Below are 27161 nucleotides of genomic sequence, written 5' to 3'. Positions count from 1 at the left end.
GTTAAAAAAGTGTGGTTATGATGACCATCCTGCTACTTATAACTGCAAAAAGGTCCACTTTTTGAGAAAAAAAGAACCACCCCTTTCACCTGGCTGTCTTATATTTTATCCGATAAATAAATATTCGGAATTCAGTGATGGGAAAGTTACTTTTGAAAGTAACACAGTACAATATTGAGGCCTTCTGCAAAAAAAGTAACTAGTTGAGTTATTTTTTAGAGTAAGTAATGCATTATATTACTTTTGGGTTACTTTTACATGGCTTGATCTCTTTTAGAAGTTGCATTTTTTCTTTTTTTAAATAAAGGAGCTCTGCAATTAACAATCCACTGTATAACCTACACCTTCATTTACCTTTTTTACCTTTGATGAATTTAAAATAATGAGAATACTTGCCATCACAGAAACGTATCTTGTTTTCTGTTTGACTGCACTGAGTATGTGAATCAACATAACTAATTCATTTTAATTCAGCATTTTCAAAAGTAAACGAAGAATTGTTACTTTTTAAAAGTAATGCATTTCAGCCTGGTGAAAAGGGTTGTTCTTTTTTTCTCAAATACTAGACATTTTTTCAGTTATTCGCCTCATTTTCTATTTAATTATGAGACTTAAATACTGCATTTTAGTGACATTTTAAGCACAATGTTTAGCTGGATTAGCTTGTCGGATGGTAATAATACCCACACTTTTTGATGTACTAAAACATTTTCCAAAGATTTAGAATAAAACATGAAAAGTAACACTTATTTTTAAAATACAGATGTATTACATTATACTGTAAATCATTGGGAAAAAGTTTTAAATTAAAAACTGTGGCCCATTATCATTTATTAGGCAAATAACAAACTGGCCAGCATATTTGACTTTCCTCAGTCATAATTTGGCCATTTAAACAAAAATTATGAAAACAATACTATAGATGTAGATCTTCATGGTTTTCTAGCCTCTTTTGTAAAAAAAAAAGCACATTTGAAAATTCATGGATAACAACGCCAAACAATACGTCAACAACAGCCAAAATAATATTCAAATAAATTTTAATACGGTCTGCTTTTGGTGGATCATGGTCACTTTTTGTTTAAAGAATAAGGTCCAAAATTTTTAATAAAAGTTACTTGTAAAATATTTTCTCAAAAACAATAGAGTAGCGAAAGTCAGATTGTAAAATGAAAATGTTTGTTAGCACTGGCCAGAACTGATAAGCTGAAGTCCTGCCGAAGCAACAGCCAACAGAGGATTCCACTTGGTCTTATAGCCTTTTTCGATGGTTTTTTTTTCACTATTTATGATGGCATAGCAGTCAAAAACAGGACAAATGAGCTCATGTGTGGGCACTTCCTATCCGAACGCCCCCTGGCTACGGGCCTGATTTTACTTGCAACTCGCTTCACATTTTTGGGTGTCTCAGTAGCGAAAGTCGTTTTTACAACCATATTTGCTGAAATAATAAAAGAAAAACTCCAGGATGATGTTATCAAGACTTTCAGAAAAAGGAAAAACAGTGTGAGACTGAAACCGCAGCCAGTAGAGAGAATAACGTCAAATTTACTCTCAGCCTCAAAGGTGCTGCATTAGAAACACCTCTCATAAGAGGTAATTAGTTGTTTGTAATTTGACGCAAAGATGGCATAATACGTTCACAAATGCATATAAATGTCCATACGTTTTTAAAAAATCCAAATATTAAAAACTTTGAAGGATTTAAGATTATGATGACCGTTAAACGCGTCATAATCGTGTGGCTTTTTATCGGCAGCGTTTGTTCTCCGTTCCTGTAGGTGGCGGTCAATCGTTCCCCAACTGTTATTTTTTCCTCAAACTGGAGGCGAAAGTAGAACTGTTCCTGCGACGCGCATTGCTAGCTCCTGCAGTTGCCGGAGCTTGTTTTATGCTGCGTTCATAAAACTCTGAAAAAATGACCAAACTCCAGCTCCTGCACCGCGCGCTGAACGAGCGGCTGATGGCGGCGGTGGAGCAGATCATGGAGATGGTCGGCGGCACCGTGCTGGAGTACGAAGAGGAGACCATCAGGGTGCGCAAAGAAAACGAGGTGCTCAGGCGGAGGCTTCGCTGGTTGGAGGGAGCAAACTCAGCAGATTGGCCAGGTATTAAGACAGTCCGAGATTAATAGAAGTTTTAATCCCAATTAGCACTAGCCAGGCTTGCTAATAACGTTGCCACTTTTAAAGTAACGCGTTTGGTTACTTTAACGTATAGCTGTGTTCTTCAGGGCCTTGCACTTTGTTTTGGTTCGATTACTTGCAATTTTGCACAGTCATTGTGAAAAAGAAGTGTAAGTGTTTAAACTGCAGTGACATGATGAAGATTTGCTATCAGAAGATCTGTCACATAGGCCGAAGTTAGCGGTTTCAGCCTGGTTTTTGCGCTTTAAAGTCGTCCTGGGGGGCACAAACTGTAGATATGCCCCCTCTAGAGTACACAGGAAGTAATATTTACAGGTGTGGTAAAGTTGGTTTCATTTTCGCACATTTTCGGACTTTCTCCTTAATATTGTATTTTTATAAAATTAAATTAGGGGAATAATAATTAGGGAAACCATAATAGCAGCCAAAGACTGTCAAACTACAACATTGTTCACAGTCAGTTAAATGTTGTTTTGACTTTATACTTGCATGCGATTTCAGACCGAATATTCAAAATTGGTAAACAACATGGGGATAGTCAGTGTTCAAAAATAAACGAATGTGGGAACATGCGGACCCTGAGCATGCGTCAATTGCGCCGCCATATTTGTACAGTGCTCCCAGGACAAATGTCATTCAGCCGCACTTGTCAAGACTAAAGCCAATCTGAAGATGCTGGGTACGTATGTAGAAACGAGCAAACAAAGAAAAATCACAATGGCAGAACAGTTCATAGGACGTCGATGTCATTCTCGCTCAAATAAATGTCTAAAGTAAAGCTGTTCAGGTCGTTCACATATTATATGAGAAGCACTTCTCACAAAACAGATGCTTTATACACAAATACTTGTTTATAAATGTTTATTACTAACTTTTCTATGAACAATTTGATTATAACTGCAGATCAATGACAGTGCGAAATAGTCTACTGTAACTTCTGTAATTATATAAAATAAATAAATTAATAAATGCTACATATATGAACTCAGACCCTTACAGTCTCAGATATGTTACTACTGGCAGAAAACTACATACAGCATACATTTAGTCCTTATTTGGGTTCAATAACAATACACAACATAGCCAAAGGTCAGTGCAAACCTCTCATCTGTGTCTAATCTTTACCAGCACATGTAAGCTCTGTTAGAGAGTAATTCTGTCATTCCAAGTTCATAATAGTCCAAAAGGCGATGATAAACATGGCAGTTTGTTTGTGATTCAGGTTGCTGAAACAATTTGCTCCTGCATTTTGTCTGGCTTCCCCTTTGTTCGCTCTTCATTCTCAGGTTTGTCCTTTTCTTTCTAAAAGGATCAGATGACGGAGACACTTCAATAATCACGCACACGTTATTATCATCAGCTCAAGAAGTTTGTTATAGCAAATATAGACATGATCACGAGCTACCTGAAGCAAGCAAAAACCTTCATGGAGGCCTCGTAAAACGACAACAGGACACAGCAGATTATGTTAGGGCTGGACAATAGTTCGATATCAATATATATCGCGATTTTAGATTTTTTTTCAATAGCAGTGATATGAGTTTTAAACCCATTTCTGATATTTCAATATAAATTATATATTAAATTGAATATATTGAAAAAAAATTTATATATATATATAAGATCTTAAACATTGTATCATTTGTCACTGAATGACTTTCAGTGCTCAGCCGTCAGAAAAAGCGTGATGTCACTGGTGTGATGACGTACAAGTCACGCTACTGCCAGTGCTCGGCAGTTTGCGCCGTTGCAGAAAGTTTTGGCGACAAAATGAGAGCCCTGAATACAGATGTGAATAAACAAGCTTCCACAAGTAAGAATCCAGACAAATTAGTTGATGAGAGAGGAAAGACTATTGCAGTGGTGTGGAAGTGGTTTAGATTTTTAAGTTCCGATAAATTTAGTTTCGGTGCTCTGCAAAATGTGCGGGAGAGTGGTGCCGACTAGCAGCGGGAACACATCAAATCTGTTTCACCATTTAAAGCAGTTCCACCCGATAAAACATACTGAGAGTCAGAAGATGAGGCACCTCACCAAACCAGCGGTGTCAGAAGAGAAGGCAGTGAAGCAAACGCATGGCTATGAGGCGCCGTGTAGGATTTAAATCAAACTTCACTTATCAACACCTGCATATACACCTATAAATTACTCTCATATAAACCTATACTATGTTCAAAACATGTATGAAACTTGCGCATATACATATAAACTTTATGTATGCATACACCCACATACATATAAACTCGATCCTTGCATATACTCTTACATTAACACTCACACACACAAACTCGTTGCATGCTGGTATGGCACTCGAGCAAACTTACAAAATAAAATTCACAAACATATTTATCAGGAATCTGGTTATTGCAAAGCTGATGAAATAGAAAGAATGTGATTAATATAGGTATTAAACCTTTTAATTTAATTGGGTAATTACATTCACAAATATAAATAGACAGATAGAACCCTTAAAGGACGTTCAAGATGAAAAGCAACCAGAACTATGAATATACTCATCTGTTTGTAAAGGCTAAATACAAATAAAAAGTTAACATAATTTTTTTTTTTACTTTTTTTATAAAAAAAAAGTTATAGGAGCCTTAAGGTATTAAAGACTTTGCAAATTCAGTTTGCAGACATTTGTAGGTACAGACATCTATTGTGTGCGTTCTTGTCAGTTTTTTCCTGGCTTTTTAATATTGTCCATTGTGATATCTGAATCATAACATGATAGAAAATTTTGCCATATCGTCCAGCCCTAGATTTTGTTCTTCTTGGCTTTGTGGCTGTACATCAAGACAACAACAAGGTTTGGGTCATCCATGGCTCGTTATTATATGCATTTAGTATTACGGTATAATGTCTCGGCTGTGTATTTAAAACATGGCGGCTCCTTTGTTTTCATTCTGGCTAGTAGCTCCACAAGCTCATGATGTATCTCTGTAACCAATCAGCGTTCTGCTGCGCGTGCAGCTCCACCTTTTGGTACCCTTTCTCGTGTTTTGGTACCCTTTTGAAAGGGTGCTAAAAAAGTGGTATGGTACCGTTCTGTACGTCTTTCGACAGTGGAAACGGCCATAAAAGCGTACCGAACTGTAACACTTAGTGGAAACAGGCCATTATTGTCAGCTAAGTGAACTAGTTGTTCATAACAGAAATTCATTCCCAAATGAATCGCTCCCTCCGTTACAATGGGAAGTGAAAGCAGGAGAGGGGCTGTGTTTCAGGACACGGATTGAATCAAACTTAACTGGAGGGAGATAATGCATTTCCATGCATGCCAATGCACACTCTTTGTCGGCAATGCCCGTGTGATCACTTATCAATCTATATAGAAAAGTCATGTAAAATAATTTTTCTTAATTTAAAAAAAATATTTGCATAACTGATTAACCACCGGGAAACCCCCAATCATAGATGTATGTATGTATATATGTGTATATATATCTCTGGCTGGCCAGTCCCGCACTGCACCTTGGTCCCACATTCATTTCAAAGGAGCACTACCCTGTACTAAAATGGCAGCTCAATTGACTCATTCCTTTCAATAGGAATAGCGTAGGCGACATCTAATGTAAATATAGATGCTTTATCTCAATACATTTATAGCCACATGAAATGCTACAAGGTGAAATTAATAAATCAACCAAACATGACTATTTTGTCTTTATTAGTGCACTCTGCACTAGTTTCAAACCTGTTTTTAGTTTTTCTTTGGCTGAAGATGTTTTGAAGAAGGTGGGAGACTGGTAGCCATTACCGTTTTCCTAATAAGGATGGCGATGGCTCCATGTTTTCCAACATTCTTCAAAATGTCGTCTTTTTGTTCAACCGAAGAAGCTCAAAGGTTTGTAAGGGTCAGTACATTTTCATGGGAGATCTCTCTAATGACTTTTTAGTTGCACTTCCTTTTGGCTGTTAGGAACTCAATGTGCTATAAAATGAAAATCTGAATATACCTTGGCATAGTTAAATAATAAAACTGCATTACATGGAAATGACATACCATGAGCCTCAGACACCATTGTTTCCTCATTCTCATATAAATCCTGTGAGTGTAACAACAAAACAAGAACAAAATGCACGGTTTTATTGCATCCAGGATCATTATTATCCACGCCATAGGCTGTGTTTGATTGGCCACAACTTTCCTAGTGAGATTACAACAATGATCCTTTATCCATCGTTATTTTTAAGATCGTCTAAGCTTGTATTAATTAAACTTACTATGTATCTGAGACCAGTATTTTGAAAATGGGAAAGGCAGAGAGATGGCTCTTCATTGTTTTCAATGGGGTATATGCACACAGACTTTTAATTTCAGTCAGCCAGCCCCAGAGTTAATTGTCATCCAATACAAAATTGCCACGTTTAAGATCTGATTTCTTTCAAAAAACAGCGATCTTCACTGCCTGGCAGAGATACGATATAGGTTGCACCAACAAGACCAAACAAGAAGCAAAAGCATCAAATTCTTCTTTTCCACGTCATGTCTTTAAAGTATGGAAATTTATTTTACCCCAGTATTTTCAATAGAATTTATAATGATGGCGCTAGGGTTTACATGGTCTTTGTCTTTTTTTATGCTTTAACAACCAAATGGATGCTTAAGTCTATTTAACTGATTATATTTGAATTACATTACAACATCGATGCTTGAAAAGGAGCCCTATGAATTTGAAAATAGTACCACAAAGTGTGGACGTGGACAGACTTGCAGATCTTTATCAGCCATGTTTACAACATGTAAGAAGCAAAATGCTGGATATATGGATTATATTTTCATTTTACCCTAAAAAGACATGAGCTCAGTTTAGCTTCTTTTGCAAGTTTAATGAAATCCTGGACAATAATTCGATATCAATGTATATCGTGGTAGATGTTTTTTCAATAACGCTGATATGAGTTTTAACCCATTTCCAGTATTTCGATATAAATTTGCATATACAGGGCTAGAAATTGCAACCATATTGGTCACATATGCATCCGAAATTTAATCTGTGGGACTTCTAATATATTTGGGAGCATATGTGCGACTGCATAATGCATATAATGGGTATAGTGTGACCTGTTTTGATTTGTTTCTAAAAACGTGCTGAATCGCTCTTCCCTGCCACTATACTGGTTAATATTAGCTGTCAATCACTCAAGGCTTTCTGCTATCAGATGACGGGGAGCTTTTCTGACCACAGGAAATGCAAACTGCTGAAGAGTGAAAAAACACAGGTTTGCAAACCCCACCTAAGTTTACAAATAATAGCGCAGATGAGAGCGATCATGAAATGTGGTGAATGTTGATCCACCAGCTGAGATCAATCGAGTGTTTTCGGAGAAGGTGCCCGAATCTTGATGCGTTGCATTCACTGCGTGTTCAGCGCAAATGTCAGCTAAATGTAAAATCTAATACTGTACACATAATCGGCAAAGAAGCTCGCCTTTACTAAGTTTACATTGAAACTGTGGCTCATAACAAAGAGTGGTATTACGCCGGTGGTCATCTCGAGAATCCTGCTCTACCTACTTATAAATTGGTGCGGCTGACTCAGCTGCTTTCCACAAACACAGAAAAATGAAGATCAGCTCATAACGAGACTGAGCATTTAAAATCACGCAAATCGAAATCAAAACTTTTAAAGTGGTAGAAGTGAGACTTTACTTTCTTTTGTCCGTTCTTTCTTGAGATGGATATTATTTTTCTATTTAGTTACTGATGTCTGTTTTGCAGCTTTCAGCATTGAATTGAATGATTTATTATAGTCTTTTATTTGTTTTGTAGCAGTAATATTATTTATTAAATTGATGTGAAAAATAAATATTTCTTACTCCATTGCTTCATTTTTGTTTGATGCAAACCATAAATTTATTTTTCATGAGGTAACCGACTTTTTATAGCAAATAACTCTCACTCAAGCACATTCAAAGCAGCATGATAATGAGAAATGTAAATGATTGTAACCATTATTGTCGTTTTCATCATCCTTAATATACTATAATTATTAGACATTCATTTTGGAATTATAGCTAATTTTAGAATTATAGCTCTCTCTCTCTCTACATACATTATATACATTATATACATACATATATATATATATATATATATATATATATATATATATATATATAAAATTGTAATGTAATGAGGTAACAAACATTTATGCATAGTGTCATATCACTCAGCTCTTACTGTGATTTTTCTTTTGAGTGAAAGGAAGCAAAATAAACATTATAATAAAACTCATCTTTTTTTATAAAGAGGTTGATATTAATTCCTGCTTGTGTTTTTAAATTATTTAAAGCTTCAAAATACAACTTTAAATACATCCGTCAGTCCGTTTGGTTGAGTATAATTATAATTTGGCCTATATTTTATCCACAACTTAGAAAGAAACTTTGTTTTTGGCTTAAAGATATCATTCACTTCTTAAAAGTTTATAAGAAATCTACTCAATTTGACGAAGTATGATGATTTTAGTTTTACTCTAAAAATTGTATATTGTACAGTAAATCACTCTCTTTGTGTTTGTGTGAAGGCAAGATAGAGCAAGAACTGAACTTAGGACTGTGAAAACAGAGCTCATTATTATTCACGACCATTCAAATATGGTCAAACCAGAGCTTCTGATACTAGTGGTGATTCCTCTATTTTTAATGAGCATGTACAACCGTTTCTGGAGAGCTTACCTAAGCCACATACATACTATTTTGTTATCAGAGAACAATTTAACATATTGCACTAATGCGCTTTATGGCAACTTTAAAACAAGACTATTTCAACTGGGTTCTTAGCCTGAAAATACAAATCATTTTAAAAAGAACTTAATCTCATCCAATTAAATTTTCAGGCCCGTCGGAACCTGCTATGATCTCCATCCCGGAGGACTCCAATCCATCCCAACAAGACGAGAACACTGTCAACTGTGGATTTGGAGAGAATTCAGGCCCTGTTGTGATCAAAACTGAATCGTCGGATCGCCCTCTGCATGTTAGACCTGAAAGCGCTGATCAGGGGTCTGAAAATGCTGGGACAAGCACTGGTATTGCCTTTGGTCTGACAGGCAGCATGACATGGGACTCTGCTCAAAATTACATGGCCCCTCTGGACTTTGATCCAACTTCGGGTATCTCCAGGTTCAGGGACTGGAGAGAGAGGAACAGAAGGCAGAGGATGTCATTTGCTTGTCTTGACTGCGGTAAAGTCTTCGGAAGGGAACAAGGGCTGATATTTCACATGCGGATCCATTCCAAAGAGAGGCCATATGTCTACCGTCAGCGCAAAGCCTGCTTCTATGGTGACAAAAGAAAAAAGAGGAAACTGCACAGGCTCTCTCAGGTAAATTTTAGCATTGTTATTAAACTCACGAAGTTAAATGTGACCTTACAAGAAATGTGGCTTTGAAAAATGAATGATCCTATTTTTCACCTGATTTCCGAGATAAAGCTAGTCCTACATAAAATTACATGCATGAGCCGTCTAAACTAACTGTCTGCCAACAGCTGTAACTGTGCTTGCATTCAATTCCTTGAAAATAACGCTCAAACTAAAAATTAGGAAACATTGAAGCGAATTACAAGAGTCTTCAAAAAAAGTGTTGTTTACATTAATGTTGTGTTAAAACCTACTTGCTTGATTTGTGTACAATAAAAACTATCCTTGAGTCCCGTCCCGTTAAAAACTAGCTTAGAGTGCCGTCCACCGTTAAAAACTAGCCTAGAGCGCCGTCCGCTGTTGAAAACTAGCCTAGAGCGCCGTCCGCTGTTGAAAACTAGCCTAGAGTGCCGTCCGCTGTTGAAAACTAGCCTAGAGCGCCATCCGCTCTTGAAAACTAGCCTAGAGCGCCGTCCGCTGTTGTTAAAAATCATCTGTTGTTAAAAACTAACCCAGACTGCTATCCACAGTTGAAAACTAGCATTGAGCGACGTCCGCTGTTAAAAACTAGCCTAGAGTGCAGTCTGCTGTTGAAAACTAGCCTAGAGAATTATCTGCTGTTAAGAACCAGCCTAGAGTGCTGTCCGCTGTTAAAAACTAGCCATGAGCGCCGTCTACTGTTGAAAACTAGCCTAAAGCGAGAGCGCCATCCGCTGCTGAGAACTAGACTAGAGCACTGTCTGCTGTTGAAAACTAGCCTAGAGCGAGAGCGCCATCCACTGTTGAGAACTAGACTAGAGCACTGTCTGCTGTTGAAAACTAGCCTAGAGCGAGAGCGCCATCCACTGTTGAGAACTAGACTAGTGTTGTCCGCTGTTGAAATCTAGCCTAGAGCACCATCCGCTGTAGAAAATCTCGTCCGCTGTGGAAAACTAGCCTAGATCGCCATCCACTGCTGAAAACTAGCCGTCCACTGTCGAAAACTAGCCTAGAGCACCATCCGCTGTTGACAACTAGCCTAAAGCGCCATCCGCTGTTGACAACTAGCCTAGAGCGCCATCCGCTGTTGACAACTAGCCTAGAGCGCCATGCGCTGTTGACAACTAGCCTAGAGCGCCATCCGCTGTTGACAACTAGCCTAGAGCGCCATCCGCTGTTGACAACTAGCCTAAAGCACCATCCGCTGTTGAAAACTAGCCTAGAGCGCCATCCACTGTTGAAAACTAGCCTAGAGCGCCATCCGCTGTTGAAAACTAGACTAGATCTTTGCCCGCTGTTGAAAACTGGCCTTGAGCAGTTTTGAATTGAATTGAATTGAAAAAAAAAACTGCCCTAGAGCACCATCTGCTGTTGAAAACTAGCCTACAGCGCAGTCCGCTGTTGGAAACTGGCCTAGATTGCCGTCCGTTGTTTAAAAGTGGCCTAGAGCGCCATCCGCTGTTGAAAGCTAGCTTAGAATGCCATCTGGTGTTGAGAACATGACTATAGTGCCATCTGCTGTTGAAAACTGGCCTAGAGCACCATTTGTTGTTGAAAATTAGCGTACAGCGCTGTTGAGAACTAGCCTAGAGCACAGTCTGCTGTTGAAAACTAGCCTAGAGCACCATGCGCTGTTGAAAACTAGTCTAGAGCGCCATCCACTGTTGAAAACTAGCCTAGAGCACCACCTCCTCTTAAAAACTAAGTTCACAATCTATTCAAGAGAGAATAGAGATGCAGTTTAAAAATTGCAGAATCATTCTCAAACTATTTTTCACCACAGCTCTACGTAACAGCGCCAAGAATTCTTTTTGTTTTGTATGATTTTAGACTGTGTGTGCGCATAATGTGATGCTTCAATTTAGTTTGTTTTCAGGTATTTATTTTCAGTTTAATTGCAAAAAAGGATGTGCTTATATGGAAAGATGAAATAAAAAAAACTTGTGGTTTTCTCTCAAACAGTTAACAAGAGAAGTAGGGCTATCGAGAGAAGCTGAGGATGATCTGTCAGATGGCTCTGAGCAGACCAACAGGAGTAGTGCATCACATGATAGACTAGCACCAGGTCAAGAAGACGAAGGCCTGTCTGAGAGTGACCGCTCCAGCAGTGATAAAGAACCCAAAAAATTACCTCTGCGCCGCCGGAGAGCGGGAAGAACAAAACGCACACAGCCCTACGTTCCATGTTATTGTCCTCATTGCCCTGGAAGGGTATTTTCTGGACCTGGTCAGTTAGGCATGCACATGAAGTCCCATAGAGCTCCTCAGAACCAGGGCAACCCTACACAATCAAGCACTAACAAGACTGAGGAGGCCACAAGGACAAATTTACCCCAGGTACTGCACTTCATGCTGTCTAATGTAATAAATATAGTGTTTAGATATGCATACATGGAGATTTGTCTTTTCCGCACATATAAGCTCTGTCAAGAATGTCAGCCAATGTTAGAGGGGGGATAGAATCAGTCTGAATATGATGCAATGTGTATTTACAGCTTTTTGACTTGTGCATGTAAACAGTGATACGTTTGTGCCTGATAAAACGTTGTTACGTGATAAAATAAGAGGTTCTGAAAAACACTGTATTGATTTCAATGGCAAATGATGCTGTTTAGAAAGTGGAGTGGATGATGTTGGATGGTAGCAAATGTTTTGCTGCAGTCAAAAAGACGAGTGGTTTTGCACAACATTTACTCAAAGTAAAATAAATGATAAAGTATTAGTTTGCTGTCTACTGACAGTGTGGTCAGTGAATTTTTATGGGGGTTTAAAAGGAACACCACTTATTTTGAAAGCTTTTTTCCAAAAAAAGAAGTGTTCCTTTTAAACACTTCCAGGTTATTGGATGATGCTTGTTTTTTCAACTGGCAAATGCTGTCTGTTAAATAGTCCGTTTATTATTAGTTTTCACTTGGAATGCACCAAGCTCAAAATGACTCTTCCTTTTTTTGGCTGAAAGAGAATAACCAAAATTATGAGCCAAAAAAGGCTATGTTGTGCTGTGCTGCCCAGCAGTGTTCAGTGTGCTGGTTTCACTCTGCCTCCAGCCATGTTCACTGTGCCATCTAAAGCAGCTTTACAGCAGATGTGGAAGGAGCAGTTCTATGAAACCCATTCTTTTCAATGGTTTACATTGTGCAAGGACAGTTTGTTGCTGTTCCGACCGAAGCAGTAGAGCAGCGGAGTGCAACATAGACTTGCTTGCACAAGTTCTCAGCTCAAAGTTCAAATAGCTCAGTATTTCTCTCTGGGTATTTCAGTCTTGTGCTTGTATACATAAGCATGAACCGCTCATGCTCACTGGACAAGCAATGTCTGCTCAAACAAAGTTAAAGCATTTCTATGTAGTCCTGCTGCTTACAATAGCGATACTGTTATGACATGGAGTTTTCACAATTGATTACATTTTTCTGTTAGTAAAATGGGGTTTCTTTATTGGCTTTTGATTTCAGTTAACTTAATTGGAGCTAAATGTTAAAAAGTCTTACTGAAGTACTTTGTATAATTTAATAAAATAGTAAATAATTAGTACAAAGCATTTTTGGTCCAGATTTCAGCCAAGTGTATCTCGAATTTTTGCTTTCGGTTTTGGCTCAGAATTTTCGTTTGGATGCATTCCTAGTTTTCATTGTTATGGACTGTGGAGTTCATCAATATGAAATCAATCTGAAAGTGGCACCAAAGGTTATGCCCTCACTAAAGTAATCCTAAGATAGTAAGGACATATTTTAGGATCAGCTGATCACACTCGTACAGCTACAACCAATCTCCGAAGAAAGCAAGAAAGCAACCAGAAGCGGATGCAGTTTAAACGGTGAGTTTGAGTAGCTGATATGACAAGAGCTGATTTGTGCCTTCAAACACATGCTATTCATTCAGATAAACTTCTGCGTTTGCTTTACTTGTTAGTTGATGTGGGATAACACCAATAAGAACTTGAACACAACAGTTGAGCATAGGTTTAACTGTAAAATGTCATTTCTAGGTTTAGAATCTGTTTTTATTTTTTACTACTTTAGCTTAAAGCTGGATTGAAGGATAATTTATTACCCCAAATCCAAATCTCTCTCTCCAACCTAGAAATCTTGAGTATAAAAACCTAGATTTTTCATTCATTAAATTTTCTTTACCTTAGTATCTTTTTATCAGGGGTCGCCACAGTGAAATGAATCAACAAATATTTCAGCACATGTTTTACGCAGAGGATGCCCTTCCAGCCACAAACCAGTACTGGGAAACACCCATACACACTTATTCACACACGCACTCATACGCTATGGCCAATTTAGTTTATTCAATTCACCTACACCACGTCTTTGGACTGTGGGGGGAAACTGGAGCACCCGGACCCACACGAACATGGGGAGAACATGCAAACCCCACACAGAAATGCCAACTGGCCCAGCCCGAACTCGAACCAGCAACCTTCTTGCTGTGAGGTGACAGTGCTAAACCACTGAACCACCGTGCTGCCCCAAGCTAGATTTTTATAATGATGTATCAAGAACTAATCTTAAAAGATAATTAGCCGGCAAACTGTCAAGAAATGTTTACTATGGAGTCCTCTTTAGGGTCCCATTTGTGAACACTTTAGATTCAAGCAATTAAAGACTAGTATTTTTAGTGAGCTGAAGCAAATATTGTTGGATAATTAAATGTATTAGTTACTTTTTATGTAGCCAGAAACGTTCAGTTGTAGGTTTGCTATTACCCATAGCCATAATAACCAACTGAATGCATACCATTTGTTTTAGAATTTTTTGAAGTTTCTTAATGTAAATGGTGAGATTAAAGCTTATGTGTTTGTTTGTTTTTCTCATTGTTTCACAGGTGTCATTTCTACCGAACCGCTGTTTTAGCAAAGTTTGGGACTACTTCTTAAAAGATGCGTTTGGAGAAGTCTTCTGTCGTGAATGTTCAGCCAGAGTTAGCCAGGGGTCCAGCAAGGCTGCTAACAAGAACACTTCTAATTTGTGGTCTCACCTTAGAGTAAAACATCAGCATGCTTATGTGGAAGCAAAAGCCTACCGACCGGTCAATATGCGGATCGACACTTTGGACACCATTCCAATTAAATTAGAGAAGTTTGAACCAGAGGAATGCATTATACAAAGCGAAAGTAAGATAAATGAGGTCTTGATACCAGAAATACCGTCCAATGAGAACTTGTGAAAAAAATGTAGATATGCCAAAGAGAAGATAGCAACCTGTTTGATTTTTACAAGTATCACAGGTGTATATATGCAGTGTGATTCATAATGTGGTGGTTTAATAAAATCTCCTCTGAAAAACATTATTATCAGTCTATTGATTCATTACTATAGGTGTTCTGTCATTTGTAATATACAGTGCTGGGAAGTAACTCTTATAAAATCACTGTCTTTAAAAATTTAAAATGCTGATTATGTTGATTTGCTTAAATTGAGTAATATAAATATAAGAACACATTATATACATACATGCAGTTGAAGTCAAAATGATTCGCTCTCCTTTAAAAATGTTTTTTTTTTTTCAATTTTTTCCCTAGTGATGTTTAACAGTACAAGGAAATGTTCACGATATTGCTGATATTATTATTTTTTTTCTGGAGAAAGTCTTATTTCTTGTAGATTGACTAGAATAAAAGCAGTTTTTATAAGAATAATATTAATAAAAAAACTATTTTAAGGATAATATTATTAGCCCCCATACTAATTGTTTTTTTTAATTGCCTACACTCTACAGAACAATTCTTTTTCCAATAACTTGCCAAATTTTAAAGTCTTTAAATTGTGCTTTAATTTGTGGCTGAATACTAGTATCTTGCAAAATAAGTAGAAAAGGCAAAAGAAATTGGTGATTAAAATTAGTTCTGTTTAAGGAAGTATATATATATATATATATATATATATATATATATATATATATATATATATATATATATATATATATATATATATATATATATATATATATATATATATATATATATATATATATATATATATGCATGCTTTTTTTTTTTTTTTTTTTTTTTTGTAATGCCATGACATCTGTACAATATGTTTGAGTGTCAGGGTATTACTTTTGCCACTTTAAGGTTCATAATCACCATCACATTGATCAGAAATCTTCTCTCACTGTCAAATGGACTATCATTTGTTTCAGAATCAAAGCAAAAGTGAGTGAAGGAGAAACGTGCAGGCAGAAAAAGATTTCCTTGTCCAAAGTGTGACCGAGTGCTCTATAAGTCAATCACGTTGCGTTTCCACTTATGGGGCCATGAGTATGAAACTGCTTCATCCCAAAAAAATCTTGAGATTGCAGCCCAGACTGAGGTCTCTCTTCACGCAAAAGCAGAATACAAATGAGTTTTTAGGAATTAGTTACTAAAACTGTTATGTTTAAAAGAAGAGTTGTAAAAGCTTCCCTCTCTTTAACAACGCTTAGGAAATCTTTCTAAACGAATAGACATTTTTTTAAAATAATGACTTCTGTACAATAGGTTTGATATGCTTCTTATCGTGTAGTGTCAATGTTTTACTTTTGCTACTTTAAGGTTTATAATCATCATTGTATTGATCAGAAATCTTCTCTCACTGTCAAATGGACTTGCATTTGTTTCAGAATCAAAGCAAAAACGATGAAGTGAAGAAGAAACGAGCAGGCAGAAAAAGGTTCCCTTGTCCAAAGTGTGACCGAGTATTCTATAAGTCATCCGCGTTGCGTTTTCACTTAAGGGTCCATGATTATGAAACTGCCTCATCCCAAGAAAATCTCGACATGGCAGTCAAGATTAAGGTATCTTTCACGCAAAAGCAGAATACAAATAAGTTATTAGAAATTAGTTATTAAAATAGTTATGTTTAAAGAAGAGTTTATAAAGCTTTTTTTACGTTAAACAACAATCAGGAAATAATTCTAAATTAATATACACATGCTGGTCATATAATTAGAATATCTTCAAAAAGTTTTATTTTTATTTTTTTACTAATTCCATTCAAGAAGTGAAACTAGTTTACTCTCATCCCACACAGACTGATATATTTTAAGTGTTTATTACTTAAGTTTGATGACAACTAATGAAAACCCAAAATTCAATAACTCAGAAAATTAGAATATTACTTAAAACCAATACAAAGAAAGGATTTTCAGAAATGTTGGCCAACTGAAAAGTATGAACATGAAAATACATGCACAGCACTCAATACTTAGTTGTGGCTTCTTTTGCCTGAATTACTGCAGCAAATCAGCTCTTTTGCATTGTTGGGTCTGGCATATCGCATCTTCCTCTTCACAATACCCCATAGATTTTCTATGGAATTAAGGTCAGGTGAGTTTGCTGGCCAATTAAGAACAGGGATACTATGGTCCTTAAACCAGATACTTGTAGCTTTGGTACTGTGCAAATGACATGGCACCCCAAACAATCACTGACTGTGGGAAATTTTACACTGGTCCTCAAGCAACGTGGATTATCTGCCTCTTCTCTCTTCCTCCAGACTCTGGGACCCTGATGTCCAAAGGAAATGCAAAATTAACTTTCAGAGAACAAAACTTTGGACCACTCAGCAGCAGTCCAGTCTTTATCCATGAGACACTGTCTGTTGTTCGAGAGTAGCTTGACACAAGAAATGTGACAGCTGAAATCCATGTCTTGCAGACATGCTTAGTGGTTCTTGAAGCACTGACTCCAGCTGCAGTCCACTCTTTGTGAATCTCCCCCAAATTCTTGAATGGGTTTTTCACAGTTCTCTTCAGGGTGCGGTTATCCCTATTGCTTGAACCCCTTTTTTCTACCACATTTTTCCTTCCTTTCACGTCACTATTAACATGCTTGGACACAGAGCTCTGTAAACAGCTAGCCTCTTTTGCAATGACCTTTTGTGACTTGCCCTTCATGTGCAAGGTGTCAATGGTCATCTTTTGGACAACTGTCAAATTAGACGTCTTCCCCATGATTGTGTAGCCTACAGAACTAGACTGAAAGACCATTTAAAGGTCTTTGCAAGCGTTTTGAGTTAATTTGAGTTTTGAGTTGATTAGAGTGTGGCACTGGGTGTTTTCAGTACTGAACTTTTTCACAATATAGTTTTCTGAGATACAGAATTTTGGGTTTTCATTAGTTGTCAAAATCATTAGAATTAAAAGAAATAAACATTTGAAATGTACCAGTCTGTGTGGAATGAATGTATACATTATACAAGTTTCACTTCTTGAATGGAATTAGTGAAATTATTTTTTTGAAGATATTCTAATTATATGACCAGCGCTTGTATATACACTGCTCAAAAAATAGAACACTAAATGAACACATCCTTGATCTGAATGAATGAAATATTCTTAATAAATACTTTGTTCTTAACATAATTGAATGTGCTGACAACAAAAATCGCACAAACATTATCAATGGAAATCAAATTTATTAACCCATGGATGTCTGGATATGGAGTCAAACTCAAAAATGAAGTGGAAAAACACACTACAGGCTGATCCAACTTTGATTTAATGTCCTTTAAAACAAGTCCAAATGAGGCTCAGTAGTGTGTGTGGCCTCCACGTGCCTGTATGACCTCCCTACAATGCCTGGGCATGCTCCTGGTGACGTGGCATATGGTCTCCTAAGGGATCTTCTCCCAGATCTGGACTAAAGCATCCACCAACTCCTGGACAGTGTGTGGTGTAATGTTGATAAATGGAATGAGACATAATATCCCAGATGTGTTCAATTGAATTCAGGTCTGGGGAATAGGCGGGTCAGTCCGTATCATTAAAGTCTTCATCTTGCAGTAACTGCTGACACACTCCAGCCACATGAGGTCTAGCATTGTTCTGCATTAGAAGAAACCCAAAGCCAACCGCACTGGCATATGGTCTCACAAGGAATATGAGGATCTCATTTCGGTATCTAATGGCAATCAGGCTACCTCTGGCAAGCACATGGAGGGCTGTGCAATACTCCAAAGAAAAGCCACCCCCCACTATTACTGACCCACTGCCAAATCGGTCATGCTGGAGGATGTTGCAGGCAGCAGAACATTGTCCACAGCATCTCCAGACTCTGTAACGTGCTCAGTATGAACCTGTTCTCATCTGTGAAGAGTACAGGGTGCCAGTGCCGAACTTGCCAATCTTGGTGTTCTCTGGCAAATATCAATTGTCCTGCATGGTGTTGGCCTGTAAGCACAACCCCCGCCTGTGGATGTCAGGCCCTCATAATATCCACATGGAGGTTCTTTTGCAGGGCTCTGGCAGTCCTCCTCCTGTTCATCCTTGCACAAAGGTGGAGGTTGCAGTCCTACTGCTGGGTTGTTGCCCTCCTACGGCCTTCTCCTTGTCTCCTGATGTACTGACCTGTCTTCTAGTAGCGCCTCTATGCTCTGGACACTATGCTGAACCTTCTTGCCACAGCTCACTATGAGCTGCACTACCTGAGCCACTTTTGTGAGTTGTAGACCCTGTCTCATGCTACTACTAGAGTGAAAGGTCTGCCAGCATTCAAAATTGTCCAAAACCATCAGCCAGAAAGCATAGGAACCAAGAAGGGGTCTGTGGTCATCACCTGAATCACTCCTTTATTAGGGTTGTCTTGCAAATAACCTATAATTTTCACCTGTTGTCTATTCCATTTGCACAACGGCATTTAAAATTGATTGTCAATCAGTGTTGCCTCCTAAGTGCGGAGTTTGATTTCACAGAAGTGTGATCGAGTTATATTTTGTAAAGTGTTCCCTTTATTTTTTTGAGCAGTGTATATACTTTTTTGTAATGCCATGAAATCTGTTCATAAGGTTTGATATGCTTATAATCATGTAGTGTCAGTGTAATATTTTAGTTACTTTAAGGTTAATAATCATCATGCTGATCTGAAATCTTGTCAAATGGACTTTTGTTTCAGAATCAAAGCAAAAGTGAAGTAAAGAAGAAACGTGCAGGGAGAAAAAAGTTCCCTTGTCCAAAGTGTGGCCGAGTATTCTATAGCAAGTCATCTGCATTGCGTTTCCACTTACGGGGCCATGAGTATGAAACGGCTTCATCCCAAGAAAATCTTGAGATAGCAGTCAAGACTGAGGTATTTCTTTACGCAAAAGCAGAATACAAATAAGTTACTAGAAATTAGTTGATAACTTTTTTGTTTAAAGAACAGTTGCTTCTCTCCAACAAACAACAATCAGGAAATATTTTTAAATGATAATATACACTCACCGGCCACTTTATTAGGTAAACCTGAACTTACTAGTACCGGGTTGTCTTCAGAACTGACTTAATACTTCATGGCATAAATTCAACAAGATACTGGAAATATTCCTTAGATCTTGGTTCATACTGACATGATTGCATCACGCAGTTGCTGCAGATTTGCCGGCTGCAAATCCATGATGCGAATCTCCCGTTCCACCACATCCCAAAGGTGCTCTATTGGATTGAGCTCTGGTGACTGTAGAGGCCAGTTGAGTACAGTGAACTCATTGTCATGTTCAAGAAACCAGTCTGAGATGATGCACGCTTTATGACATGGCACGTTATTTTGCCGGAAGTAGCCATCAGAAGATGGGTACACTGTGGTCATAAAGGGATAGACATGGTCAGCAACAATACTCGGGTTGGCTGTGGTGTTGACGTAATGCTCAATTAGTATTAATGGGCCCAAAGTGTGCCAGGAAAAAATATCCCCACACCATTACACCACCAGCAGCAGCCTGAACCGTTGATACAAGGCAAGATTAATCCATGCGTTCATGTTGTTGATGCCAAATTCTGACCCTACCATCCGAATGTCTCAGCAGAAATAGAGACTCATCAGACCAGGCAACGTCTTTCCAATCTTCTTTTGTCCAATTTTGTTGGGCCTGTGTGAATTGTAGCCTCAGTTTCCTGTTCCTAGATGAGAGGAGTGGCACCCGGTGTGGTCTTCTGCTGCTGTAGTCCATCCGCTTTAAGGTTGGACATGTTGTGCATTCAGAGATGCTCTTCTGCAGACTTCGGTTGTAACAAATGGTTATTTGAGTTACTGTTGCTTTTCTGTCAGCTGGAACCAGTCTGGCTTCTCTCCTCCAACCTCTGGCATCAACAAGGCATTTGCGCCCACAGAATTGCCGCTCACTGGATATTTTCTCTTTTTTGGACCATTCTCTGTAAACCATAGAGATGGTGCTGTGTAAAAATCCCAGTAGATCAGCAGTTTCTGAAATACTCAGACCGGCCCGTCTGGCACCAACAACCATGTGTCATTCAAAGAGTTCAGATGCAAAAATCTCAAAGTGTTGTCTGAATTTCGATCGAAAATTTATGTTTTTCTCAGCCTCCTTTGTTTATGTTGAGATATTTTACTTTCAAGAACAAGAAACTAACTTCTACTTTGCCGTAAAAGTGATATTACTGAATATACACACAGGAGACTGATAAAAAGGCTCATTTTAGAGGAAAATTTCACATGGCATTTAGAGGTTTTTGCATCTAAACTTTTCATATACAGTGTCTATAATACAGTGGCCGGTAAGTGTATGTATTTGTGTATATATATATATATATATATTACTTTTTTGTAATGCCATGAAATGTGTACAGTAGGTTTGATTTGCTTCCTATATTGCTATACTTTTGCCACTCTAGGGTTGATAATCATCATGCTGAAATCCTCTCACTGTCAAATGGACTTACATTTGTTTCAGAATCAAAGCAAAAGTGATGAAGTGAAGGAGAAACGTGCAGGCAGAAAAAAGTTCCCTTGTCCAAAGTGTGACCGAGTATTCTATAAAAAGTCATCCGCATTGCGTTTCCACTTACGGGGCCATGAGTATGAAAAGACTTCATCTTAAGAAAATCTTGATATGGCAGTCCAGACTGAGGTATCTCTTCACGCAAAAGCGAACTAAATGTTCAATTCATAATTCCTAATAAGGTTGAACGTTTGTGTTTCTTGAAGCGCCTAAAAAAAAAAGAATCATTTGAGGCGTTCCAAAAAATGGCCATAATCAGATTACATTTTTCTAAGGATTACATAATTGCAGATTAGTCTCACAGTGACAGTGAATTATTCAGAGCCCGTTAATTCGACTTAATTATGTCTATTTAGACTTCTGATTTCAATGTCTTCAGAAAGTAATGTTGAGTCATGAAATAGTCATCGGCTATAATTCTAATCTGACCCAGGACTCTCTCTCCACCATCAGATTTAACAGCACTTATTTAGTGTCACTAATACTAATTCGGCAGCCATAAATTGCCTTGTCTATCTTAATAGGTGAAGGCACTGGCAATCGAATGCTACAACATAAGTGGCACAAAAATGATGGCAAAAATAAGAGCATTATTCAGGTAATTTTGACCCGCTGGCACTTGTAGGTAGAAATTACTAATTTTGAATCTTATTTAATCTACAAAATTTTTAACTACAGGGGCTGGTAAATAACATCATATTAGTACAAACCAATGGCTGGGAGACACTCATGGGTACATTTTTGGTGGTTTTACTTTCTAAAAAGAAAAACATCTATTGCATGTCATATTGATTGCCTAAATTGAGTAATATAAATATAGATATTACCGTTTTCATACTGTGTGTGTGTAAATACATTTTCATTTGTAATGCTATGGGTAAATGTACAGTAGGTTTAATGTACTTATTATAATCTTGTAGTATCAGTTTACTACATTTGTCACTTTCAGGTTTAGTGTTGGGGACCCTAAACATACACATTATGTCTTTCCGTGCTTCTCTCATTGTCAATTCTTCTTGCGTTTCTTTCAGAAGCAAAGCAAAAGTGATGCAGTGAAGAAGAACAAATGTGCAGGCAGAAAAAAGTTCCCTTGTCCAAAGTGTGACAAAGTATTCTTTAAGTCATCGGCATTGCGTTTCCACATAAAGGACCATGGAAGTGACAGACCCTCATCCCAAGAAAATCTTGCCATGGCAGTCCAGACTGAGGTACCTGTTCACACAAAGCACTATTTAGTCTGGATCTTTTCAATTCATGTTTCGTATTAAGGTAGAACATTTTGTGTTTCTTTTAGCCTCCCAAAGAAGGACCAAAAGAGCGTAAAAGAACAGCAATGCAGAATTCGAAAAGGCCACCGAAAACTTTTTCCTGCCCTGTTTGCAAAAAAGTATTTGCTCGTGAAGGATGGTTGGAGCCACATATTCGAAGTCAGCACGGGGCAGTAAACATCAAGCGTCAATATAACAAAGTGCTTTTCAAGGGAAAGAAGCGAAGTTCAATGCGGATTTTAAAGGTTAGTTTTGAGATTTCTTTTTGAATATGTTGATGTTACAGTGTACTTGCAGAGACAATGACTATTTTAAACTTTTATTTCTGTATAATAACCCACATTCCTTTTGTATTGATCGGTAAGCAATTACGTCAGGTAGCAATTGAAGAATCTAAAAAGGTCACAAGCGAGACACAGGGAGACACCGAGGCGGTGAAACGGGAAATGGAGGAATCACAAAAGGTCTTAACCAAGGCACAGGCAGTCACTGAAGAGCCAAAAGGTGAAACGGAAGCATCAAAGGTCAACGCTAAACAATGTCAGTCAAGAAAAGACTTCAGCCCAGTTGTGGTAGTGTCCAAAATCAATGCAGATCTGATTAAAAAGGTTACAGATGAGTCAAAGAGTTCTCATAAAGACACACCAGGATCTGACGGAGGAACATCAAATATTCAAAATCAGATGAGCTTTTCATGCCTAGATTGTGGCGAGTCATTTTTTCATAAAAGGAAGTTCAAGCAGCACAAAATGAAACACATGGCAGCTAAATTACTGGCTTTAAGGAAAGGAAAAGAGAAGCAAGAAGATTGGAAGAAGAGCAAGAAGAAAAGAGATTGAAAGAGGAGGAAGACAAAGTGAGGCTTAACAAGACGTTGACAAGCAATCACGACCCAAATACTACGGTATGTGTCTACCCTAACCTGAAGAATGATCCGAATAAGTTCTCCACATTTCATAGTTTTATATAATTCTAAGGATAAAAAATAAAAAATTTAAAGAATAAAGAACTGCCTGAGGATGTGGCCATCATAAAGGAACGACTGATTCTAGGACAAACAAGTCTGAGACCAATAGAAAACTAAAAATTAAATGGCAGTAAACTTGTACATTGAAATATAGTAATAGTGAGCACATCAGAATAGGTGCCTTTTGTTTTGTTTTTTTAAGTGCATAGCAATTTATTGTATTTGTATACTGACTGCAAGGCTAGTAATGTCTTTCTAATCCTTCAACCATTGGCATGAGGAGGTGCAATGCAAGTTATTGGATTTAAATATTTATTTCATACATTATAAATAATTCAACTACATATGTAAAAACATTTTTGGTAAAGGCATTCATTTTCATAGGCTAGCCCATGCACAAGTATGTATTAAAATAATCTTTTTCATACCCCCTCAACAGACACCTCAAGGATCCCCAAACAAAGATTCATTACCAAAAAGCAGAAACAAAGGCCAAGAGCAGCTTCCCTGCCCATTTTGTGGCAAAATATTTGCTTATGAAATGCGGCTGTTGGTGCATATGCAGATTCACTCTGGTGAAAAACCATACCCGTATCGGCAGCGCAAGAAAAGTTTTTATGGTGACGTGAAAAAGGGCAAACTCCAGAAAAGCTATAATAAGGAGGTAGGAGAGACTGATCACTATTTCCTAGATAATTTCATCAGGGTGATTCTTCTGTCGAAGTCATTATAAGAATGGTTGATTGTCGGTTTCCCCCAATACAGCCTCTGGGGAAGAACTGTGATGAGTCTGGACAGTGCGTCGGTGAAGAAAAGGGGAAGAAGGACACTTCTACACATCTGAGCAGCCATGAAGCTTGTGGAGACACTGCACTGGAAGACAATCCTGGCAGCCTTCTACCTCAGTCACCTATTGAGCAGCTTGCTATCTGCAACAACATTAATGAACAAAACAAATCTGAGCTTGCCAAGGATCTCATGAGCCACTTCACTTTGCAACCCAGGATTGTTCTGCGACCAATTACAACAGGTTCCAAATATTCCACCTCGGATCCTGGGGTTGTAAAATCAGGGCACTCTGAAAAAAGCAACACTGATCATGAAGAAACCTCATGCTCAGTATTGGTAGATGATACACTGGAAGTTGGTAGTGCTGATGGAGATAGTGATGTAATGGAGGTGGAAGATACACCAAAGGGCTCCAATCTTTGCACGATACCAGTGGAAAGCACAAGTGATGGCAATCAGAACAATCCTGAAATCCGTTGCAGTGTTAGTCCTGGGAACGTTGAGGTCTCTGTGCTGGCTAGTTCTCAATTGAAAGTAGAGCTTGACAACTCTGGGGGCTCACCGGCCATTCAAGAGTCTGAGGCAAAAAACTCAGATGGTCGACAAGGAGAGGACCGAAACCGTAATTTTCCTAGTGGAATTGCTGGTGAAAATGGGCAATCAGAATGTGGGAAAAAAAACTGTGATTGGACGTGTGATTGTAATAGCATTTCGTCAATGAAATTAACCGTAATGCCAGAGGCCAGTGATTTAGATTCCTTGTTCAAGCAAACTAGTTCCGGCGCCATGCAGGATGCTGACTCTGAATTAAGTCGTGTTGTCATCTCAGATGGTGAAGATAACGATGAAATGCCTAGTATTTAAAATAAACAGTTAGATGTGGCCAGCGAACTGCGCAAAAATCCTTCCAGCAACTTTCCATCTGAATCCTGAGGCTATTGATTCTACATGTGTTCACACCAACTCTATTGGCAGTCCCTCAAAACAGTCTGATGTTGAGCTCGTATCTCGTCAAAAGGAGGATCAGAGCATCTCACCAGTGACCAGTTGGCATCTACTGTGATCAGGCAAATGGAGGATGACCCCATGAGTACAAACTAGATAGTGGGTCAAATATCAGATGTAGTATTTGCTGGTCAAGCATGTTAGTCTGAAGTTAATGCTGTTGTCAGTGCGGATGAGGGAGAAAATAAACTGGGTGTAGACAATCGGGTATGCAATAGTAGTAGCTAATAACATACAACATTGACTTAAAGGCAGATCCTTATCCGTCTGTGAAAACAAAGATATGTAAATGGAGAAATCCTAATTTGTATTTAATTTGACACTTGCGTTTTTTTTTCTCACAATTCAACAATGAGTCTTTTGTTCAAACTGAATATCAGCGAGTTATTTGTAAATAGTTCTGAAGGATTTGGTGTGATACTTTTTTTTCACAACCTGTCAATCCTCTGATGGTAGTGACAACTGCTGTGAGTAGTGACGAACGAAAAAAACAATGCATTGTATTGTTAGTTTTACTTCACCTTATGCACGATCACTCAAAATGACCTATTGTAGTAAAAGTTTAAGTTGTGAGAAGACTATACAGAAAGGAAAGATTTATTAAACATTTTTCACATTAAAAAGACATTAATGCAACCTGGAGTCTCTACGTGGTTTGTGATGAAGATGTTGTTCATTTCATTTTGAACCAGGAATCTTAACAAAGGAACACATTTTAGGAACATGCTCTGATATGCAAGAACATTGGCATCCAGCAAAATCTAAGAAACTACTGATGCAGAATTGAGAATTTCTTCTCCCGATATCTCCAGCTCTTCTCTTAGCTGAGAGCCAACTAGTGCTTCTTTATATAAATCTATCAGATTCAAGCAATCACCATACTTCAGACCTAAGAGAACCATACTATAAAGGCAGATCTTCCCCAAGTTTTATTTATTAGTAACAGCCCATCACAGAAGATTTGTGATCTGCAATATTCAAGACCTCCTAATCTTGCCTTATGTCAAGACACTGACAGTGGCACAAACCAAAATAATCTTGATGCTCAAAAGCTTTGTCTACCTTTTGTTGGTCACTTGCGTCTACCTTTTGTTGGTTCTTGTCATTGTGCAGGATTAAATCATTGTCATTTGGAATCTTATTCAGTACAAGGAATCCTAATGTGGAGATAATAGAACAACGCATGTTATATTTCTGCCAAAAACACAAGTTCTAGAGTTTACAGGTCCAACACTGGTTGCGGTGATCTTCAACAGTCCCTTATAAAACAAATCATCCCCAGCTTGTGAACCAACCAGATCCAGAGGGGTCTTGTAATTTGGAACCTGAAGATTATTTATTTTGTGGTACTTGGTGCTGTAAACTATTTTGAATCTGCTTCCTTGCTTTTCTTAAAAATCTAAATCCAACTTTAATTCTAATTTAGCTGTTTATTTGGTAATGCATATTTAATAGTACAAACTCCAAAGGAATGTCTTCATGGACGTAGGTGTGCATCTGTAACATGTAGGTCAATGTATTCTGGATCCCAGAAGTTATAACATTGAACAGGCCAATTGCCATCAGCTTGAAAATCTGGGCAATTAAGACTCTGAAGTGAGAATTGACCAACAGCTGGTCCAGCATTAATGTCAAATCCTTCATTTCAAAACGTCAAACCCAAAGCTGTGGAGCAAACATCTTACCCTTAAATCCATGAGCGTGATCTTCAAGAAGCCAGTGAGGAGGTCACTGATGGGAATGGCAATGTCTGAGCTGTGGTAGCTCCATATGATTCAACCATATCAGAGGCCACAAAGTAGAAGAGAAACCAAATCTACCAGATCAGCCATCTGAGAAAGAGGAGTCAAAGAAAAGTTGTTCAAGTTCTCATTCTCAGGTTGTTTTCTTTTTAAATTTGATTTATTTTTATTTTATTTCTTTGCAGTGCAAGCTTTT

The 27161-nt window shown here is 38.0% G+C and overlaps 1 protein-coding gene across 1 annotated transcript; it reads left to right on the top strand.

Moving 5' to 3' along the window:
- The first annotated feature begins 1812 nt into the window (after positions 1-1812).
- On the top strand, positions 1813-25859 carry zgc:66474 (uncharacterized protein LOC327500 homolog). Its single transcript, XM_056453201.1, is given in 9 exon segments — positions 1813-2108; positions 8993-9480; positions 11458-11832; positions 22226-22402; positions 22489-22707; positions 22828-23245; positions 23248-23366; positions 23869-24093; positions 24195-25859. Coding segments are annotated over 9 exon segments (3099 nt in total). The 5' UTR covers positions 1813-1918; the 3' UTR covers positions 25083-25859.
- The last annotated feature ends 1302 nt before the right edge of the window (positions 25860-27161 follow it).

The sequence above is a fragment of the Danio aesculapii genome, chromosome 3, assembly GCF_903798145.1.
Source record: "Danio aesculapii chromosome 3, fDanAes4.1, whole genome shotgun sequence".
NCBI lineage: Eukaryota > Metazoa > Chordata > Actinopteri > Cypriniformes > Danionidae > Danio > Danio aesculapii.
This window is presented reverse-complemented; position numbering and strand designations above follow the sequence as displayed.